The sequence below is a fragment of the Xenopus tropicalis genome, chromosome 6 (assembly GCF_000004195.4).
Source record: "Xenopus tropicalis strain Nigerian chromosome 6, UCB_Xtro_10.0, whole genome shotgun sequence".
Classification (NCBI taxonomy): Eukaryota; Metazoa; Chordata; class Amphibia; order Anura; family Pipidae; genus Xenopus; species Xenopus tropicalis.
In genome coordinates this window covers 147,091,941-147,099,440 of record NC_030682.2, presented here as the reverse complement: position 1 = coordinate 147,099,440, position 7,500 = coordinate 147,091,941, and the positions used below count along the sequence as shown (strand labels likewise).

General features: G+C 48.4%; 1 protein-coding gene across 2 annotated transcripts in view; it reads left to right on the top strand.

Annotated features, from left to right (window-relative positions):
- Positions 1-7,500, top strand: part of LOC100492885 (serine/threonine-protein phosphatase 6 regulatory ankyrin repeat subunit C-like) — a 56,454-nt gene that overhangs the window by 5,134 nt on the left and 43,820 nt on the right. For both annotated transcript variants that reach the window (XM_031904411.1, XM_031904410.1), the window contains exons 3-6: positions 4,859-4,957; positions 5,265-5,378; positions 5,802-5,906; positions 6,246-6,344. In XM_031904411.1, coding sequence (XP_031760271.1) covers positions 4,859-4,957; positions 5,265-5,378; positions 5,802-5,906; positions 6,246-6,344 — 417 coding nt within the window. The remainder of the gene's footprint in view (positions 1-4,858; positions 4,958-5,264; positions 5,379-5,801; positions 5,907-6,245; positions 6,345-7,500) is intronic.

Below are 7,500 nucleotides of genomic sequence, written 5' to 3'. Positions count from 1 at the left end.
GGAGATCCAAATTACGAAAGCACCCCTTATCCGGAATACCCTCGGTCCTGAGCATTCTGGATAACGGGTCCTATACCTGTACCAACTAATGACATTCAGGGCAAAGGGAACATGGAAGGTGTTTTTCAGTTGAGATTATATTGATATTATGATTCCTATAGGAGTCATTACATTACCCCCCCGACCCATTGGGAATTGGGAATGTGGGCGGAGCCCCCATAAAGTTTTGGTTTTTGCCCTCTGAGCAACACGATGGGAATCCAAGCAGCGCGGGGTATAGTTGGGCAAAAGCGGCGCCTGGCAATGACCTTTCAGTGTATTTATTGCCCTTAGAAACCGTAGACACGACCTCCCACTGCCGAGATGGGGAATCAATAGAAAGTTACGCACATCTGTGTTTATTAAATTCCTTCCCCCCCAGCAATAAAGAGACTTTACGGCTCTGGCTCAAAGGCTGCGCCGGGGACTTGGGTTTTACAGGAGAAAATTCCAGCCTTTAGCCGGCACCCCCTGAGCGTAAGCGGCCATTGTGCTCCCCGCGCAGGAGAAACATGAGCGCCGCGTGATACATGGGATACCCAGGAGCAGCTTTGTTGGGCGCTAATTACGGCTAATTGGGCACAAAAAGCAATTAGAAAAGTCTGTTGGGTGAAAACTTCCTTCATTGAAAGTCGCCTGCGGTCTCCTGATTCAAACACCCGGATAAACAAGTTTAATATATTTTATTTATTCCCTTAGAGCTGTGGTTCCCCAGTAAGTCTCCCCCTGTTACCCCAATGTTTCTATATATCGGTAACCTTGTTATGGGCTAAGGGGGCCCAGCCTGAAGGCCAGTTAGGGGGGGATTTGGGGTGAGTGTTTGTGCCCTGGGTACCCCTGGAACTATAGCGGGGTGACTGTTACCCCAATGTTTCTATATATCTGTAACCTTGTTATGGGCTAAGGGGGCCCAGCCTGAAGGCCAGTTAGGGGGGGATTTGGGGTGAGTGCTTATTTGTGCCCTGGGTACCCCTGGAACTATAGCAGGGTGACTGTTACCCCAATGTTTCTATATATCTGTAACCTTGTTATGGGCTAAGGGGGCCCAGCCTGAAGGCCAGTTAGGGGGGGATTTGGGGTGAGTGCTTATTTGCGCCCTGGGTACCCCTGGAACTATAGCAGGGTGACTGTTACCCCAATGTTTCTATATATCTGTAACCTTGTTATGGGCTAAGGGGGCCCAGCCTGAAGGCCAGTTAGGGGGGGATTTGGGGTGAGTGCTTATTTGTGCCCTGGGTACCCCTGGAACTATAGCAGGGTGACTGTTACCCCAATGTTTCTATATATCTGTAACCTTGTTATGGGCTAAGGGGGCCCAGCCTGAAGTCCAGTTAGGGGGGGATTTGGGGTGAGTGCTTATTTGTGCCCTGGGTACCCCTGGAACTATAGCGGGGTGACTGTTACCCCAATGTTTCTATATATCTGTAACCTTGTTATGGGCTAAGGGGGCCCAGCCTGAAGGCCAGTTAGGGGGGGATTTGGGGTGAGTGCTTATTTGTGCCCTGGGTACCCCTTCAACTATAGCGGGGTGACTGTTACCCCAATGTTTCTATATATCTGTAACCTTGTTATGGGCTAAGGGGGCCCAGCCTGAAGGCCAGTTAGGGGGGATTTGGGGTGCTTATTTGTGCCCTGGGTACCCCTGGAACTATAGCGGGGTGACTGTTACCCCAATGTTTCTATATATCTGTAACCTTGTTATGGGCTAAGGGGGCCCAGCCTGAAGGCCAGTTAGGGGGGGATTTGGGGTGAGTGCTTATTTGTGCCCTGGGTACCCCTGGAACTATAGCAGGGTGACTGTTACCCCAATGTTTCTATATATCTGTAACCTTGTTATGGGCTAAGGGGGCCCAGCCTGAAGGCCAGTTAGGGGGGGATTTGGGGTGAGTGCTTATTTGTGCCCTGGGTACCCCTGGAACTATAGCAGGGTGACTGTTACCCCAATGTTTCTATATATCTGTAATCTTGTTATGGGCTAAGGGGGCCCAGCCTGAAGGCCAGTTAGGGAGGGATTTGGGGTGAGTGCTTATTTGTGCCCTGGGTACCCCTGGAACTATAGCAGGGTGACTGTTACCCCAATGTTTCTATATATCTGTAACCTTGTTATGGGCTAAGGGGGCCCAGCCTGAAGGCCAGTTAGGGGGGATTTGGGGTGAGTATGTTTTTGCTGCCCTAGATATTCCTGGAACTATGAGTGAATGGCTGATACGTTGCCATTTGCCTATTTCTGTGTCCATTTTATGAGCTCAGGGTAGGCCTGGCCCTAAACTAGACATTCAAATTAGAATTGAACTAAAAATCTTGGCATCCACTGCCTTCCAAAGTACAGACTTTGGGGTACAGCACCCCGTACTGATCATCAATAAATGTTACTGTTGTGTTGGTGTAGAGCAGTGATCCCCAACCAGTGACTCAGGGCAACATGTTGCTCCCCAACCCCTTGGATGTTGCTCTCAGTGCCCCCAAACCAGGGAGTTATTTTTGAATTCCTGACTTGGGGGCAAGTTTTGGTTGAATAAAAACAAGATTTACTGCCAAATAAAGCCCCTGTAAGCTGATAGGGTGCAAAGACCAGTGATCCCCAACCAGTGGCTCGTGAGCAACATGTTGCTCCCCAACCCCTTGGATGTTGCTCCCAGTGGCCTCAAAGCTGGTGCTTATTTTTGATGTCCTGACTTGAAGTCACACTTTGGTTCCAAAAAAACTGACAAACAGAAGCTCCTGTAGGCTGCCAGTCCACACAGGGGCTACCAAATAGCCAATCTTGGCACCTCAGGAACTTTTTTATGCTTGTGTTGCTCCCCAACCCTTGTTATATTTCAATGTGGCTCGCAGGTAAAAAAAAGGTTGTGTTCCTCTAGTGTAGAGTGCTTTCTCCCATTCCCTTCAGCCCAAACTTCCTGGACTGGCCACTGCCCCCAAATCAGTGTATGGCCATGCCTACCAGTTAAGATGCTAGAAGCACCATGCTAGAAACACCAATGCCTTGGAAAGAAGAAGGACCCATGAGCTTGAGTTTCTCACCCAAACTAAGGGCGACCAAAGGTTCCTTGCAGCCAGTTCCAATGAATATTGCTTAGCAGATCAGAGAGGGAGCTGCCCTTGCTGAGCTTGGCCAGGAGTTGTGGCCTGGATCTCCACCACCGCCCAACATTGAGAGCTGCTCAACCAGGAGAGAAGCAATGGACAGTTGAGAGTGCCAGGACCACAGAGCTGCCTATGAACTCCAGTGAGACAGCTTCTAAGTGTGGCCCAGACAGTAGACCACCTTTGGGAGGATAGTGACAGAATTAGGATGTGTGGGGACTTGTGTTTGTGCTTCCGAGGGCTTTATGGAAGGCAGCTCTACCCGTGGGGTATAAGAGGGTTTGGGAAATGCCAATATTGCAAGAACATACAAAATAAAAATGTTCAGTATGAAATAAAAGCCGGCAAGTCAAGGAGTATCAAGGAGGTTCTTCTGAACCTGCAAGATGGACAGTCTCCTGTTTTATTTAGAACTAAAACAAAAACCCCAGTTCTATAATGTGAGTGACTGTAGGTTGTGGCTGGGCAGAAGAGAGTGCTGCAGTGAGAGTGTTTGCCTTTAATGTGAGCGCAGGAAAACTCCAGGGGAACCTGCGAGGCAATTGAAGGGTAAGGGAATGACGGGTGGGGGTTGAACAAACACAGTCTATTGATCGCCTCCCGCAGAATGCTGGGAATTGAGTGCTCCGACAGGTACCTAGTTAATGATTGGATTGAGTTACCCCAACTGCTCTGCCAGGGCCTCAGTTCTTTGGTTACCGGCGATTATTACTAATTACTGATTTTGGTGCAACTTATACATCACAATTAACTGCTGGCGGAATCATCTCGCTGCGGAATGAGAAGGTGAATATGACAAACTCAGAGAACAAGTCTGTACAGTACTAGCGACTAGCCCTCGGCTATTTAGGCTTAGTTCCCCTTTAGGTCAGGCCCCAGGTTAATAGGCCACGTTGGATATGTTCAGGTCTTAGCTGGAATCTCATTTGGCCATTGACACTCTCTTTCCCCAAATGGACTTGTTTAATGAGAGCACCTCCTCCTTCCAAACACCACATCAGTAGGAGAGACCACATAATGTCACTGATGTGGCCCCAAGAAGGATCACTTTGAAGGGCTGAACCATCACCTATCACCATGTGACCTGTGTTCTGATAAACTTCCGTCACACTTTACTGCTGTGCTGCAAGGTGGAGTGATATTCCCCCCCTCCCCCCCAGCAGCCGATCAGCAGAACAATGGGAAGGGAGCAAGATAGCAGCTCCCAGTAGGTATCAGAATAGCACTCAATAGTGAGAAATCCAAGTCCGGCTTGGGACTCCTCCAGTTACATGGGAGTAGGAGAAACAATAGGTTAGCTGAAAGCAGTTCTAATGTGTAGCGCTGGCTGAAAGCTCAGACTCAGGCACACTTTACTGCTGCGCTGCAATTTGGAGTGATATCCCCCCCCTCACCCCCAGCAGCCAATCAGCAGAACAATGGGAAGGGAGCAAGATAGCAGCTCCCAGTAGGTATCAGAATAGCACTCAATAGTAAGAAATCCAAGTCCGGCTTCGGACTCCTCCAGTTACATGGGAGTAGGAGAAACAATAGGTTATTGAGTTATTCAACTTGAAACCCCTCTCCATTATGTCTCCCCTAGCAACTAAGCAGTCCCCTAGTCTCTTGCCTCTGCCCCTAGGGGCACCAACCCATTGATAAGTCCGTGGAGCCCCCAATAACCCTGATGATAATCAAACTGCCCGTGCAACTAACATATTTTCTTTTCTGCTTGCTGCAAATGTTGCTGTAGGATAGTCGCACCGCGCTCCATGTGGCTGCTGCGCACTCCAAGGATGAGATTGTGCGACTCCTCCTCGCCAAAAAGGCCGAGCCCAACATCCCCGGAGGGGTACGTGAGTGATTTGGCTTGTTACACTTGCCCCAGGAACTTTTTCACACCATTTTAACCCCTTTCTGGCTGCCGCTGTGAGGGGCGGCAGTGGGATAAACAATAGGAACCATGTTTTCTAAGGGCAGGATGGGCATTTGCTCTGCGGTGCGACACAAGGGATTTCTTAGCCAAAAGTAAAATAATTATAAAACTACCAATAATAAAAAATGAAGACCAACTGCAAATTATTTCAGAATATCACTCTCTACATCATAATAAAAGTGCACAACCGCTTTAATGTTTTTTGTTGCTGTTCCTCCCTAAGCCCAAGGACCAGCTGCCTCTTCATTACACGGCTCTTCGGCCCAATGGCGCCATCAATGTCACTCAGACCCTTCTGCGAGCGTCACACAAGGACGCGAGACTGACGCCGGACAAGGTGCGTGGTGTGGGGCCGAGTGTGTTTGGGCCCAGGGATAATGTAGAATATCCCAGTTCCACCGCACAAATAAAAGGACTTTGCACTAGAGCTATAACTGAGGTAACCAATCAGCAGTTAGCTTTTACTGGCCCACAGGAGTTAATATAAGTAAATATCTGATTGGCTACAATGGGTTATGGCAACCAATCAGGGCCTTTATATTGATCTCAGGTAGATAATATATTATTTACTTATCAGCCTGAGTTTATTTCAATTTGTTCTCAGTGTTTGGGCATGTAATAAGGGCATCTTACAATAAATATAGTAATAAAGGGCATAAAGAGGGCAATAAAGCCTCCACTTTCACCCAAAGATAAAGCTCCTAATCTCTCGAACCTTCTAGTGCCCCTGTCAGATATATTTGTGCATTGCAATCTGCAGGACGGCTGCATCCCATTGGTTTTAGCCATAGAAGCTGGCAATCTGGGGATCTGCAAGGAGCTGCTGTCGGCGACCCCCGAAGCCCAACTCAGAGCCGTTAGCAAAGTAAGAGGGTAAATCGCTTATTTCTCATGTTATTCCTGAGCCGCAACTGGGACGGCTACTATAGGTACCTGCTAACTATTGGGGTATTGGGGGGCAGATTGGGGGTGTAATACCAGCCTCAGCCTTGGCAACCCTACATGTAACTCACACTGCAGGCAATGATCCGGGGTAATTGCTCAAAATGCCTCCCTCTGCATTTCTGTCGGTTACTGGGGGTGCAAGGGGGGGGGCGTCATTGTCTGCCCCTAAATACAGGCACTTGGCGTAAGAGCCATTGGAATGCAGGGGGAATGTGTCTCTCACTATTGGCACCAACAATGGAAACTTTATCATTAACAGAAATCCGGCGACACGGCCCTTCATGTGTCTTGTAGGAAAAGGGACGCAGATGCGGCTAAACTCTTGGTGGAATATGGAGCCAGTGTGGACTGCCAGAATGTGAGTATTAATTACGTTCTGTCATTTTTCTGTCTGAGAAAGGATTTGTTATAACTAATAGTACTTATACTATCTTCCAAGTTTCCTATCTTGGTCAAGATCCTATCTGATCCCCCCATTGTAAGCAGCAGTCCTGCCCTGCTTTATGGCTGAGATTCTAGCTATCTGTATAACAGAGCATTCTGTCACAGTGGCACAGATCCTATCTGATCCCCCCCATTGTAAGCAGCAGTCCTGCCCTGCTTTATGGCTGAGATTCTAGCTATCTGTATAACAGAGCATTCTGTCACAGTGGCACAGATCCTATCTGATCCCCCCATTGTAAGCAGCAGTCCTGCCCTGCTTTATGGCTGAGATTCTAGCTATCTGTATAACAGAGCATTCTGTCACAGTGGCACAGATCCTATCCCCCCATTGTAAGCAGCAGTCCTGCCCTGCTTTATGGCTGAGATTCTAGCTATCTGTATAACAGAGCATTCTGTCACAGTGGCACAGATCCTATCTGATCCCCCCATTGTAAGCAGCAGTCCTGCCCTGCTTTATGGCTGTGATTCTAGCTATCTGTATAACAGAGCATTCTGTCACAGTGGCACAGATCCTATCTGATCCCCCCCATTGTAAGCAGCAGTCCTGCCCTGCTTTATGGCTGAGATTCTAGCTATCTGTATAACAGAGCATTCTGTCACAGTGGCACAGATCCTATCTGATCCCCCCATTGTAAGCAGCAGTCCTGCCCTGCTTTATGGCTGAGATTCTAGCTATCTGTATAACAGAGCATTCTGTCACAGTGGCACAGATCCTATCTGATCCCCCCATTGTAAGCAGCAGTCCTGCCCTGCTTTATGGCTGAGATTCTAGCTATCTGTATAACAGAGCATTCTGTCACAGTGACACAGATCCTATCCCCCCATTGTAAGCAGCAGTCCTGCCCTGCTTTATGGCTGAGATTCTAGCTATCTGTATAACAGAGCATTCTGTCACAGTGGCACAGATCCAATCTGATCCCCCCATTGTAAGCAGCAGTCCTGCCCTGCTTTATGGCTGAGATTCTAGCTATCTGTATAACAGAGCATTCTGTCACAGTGGCACAGATCCTGTCTGTTACCCTTATTATTGCACCTACCCCTACCAGTGAGTCTCTTGCTGCCATACTGCC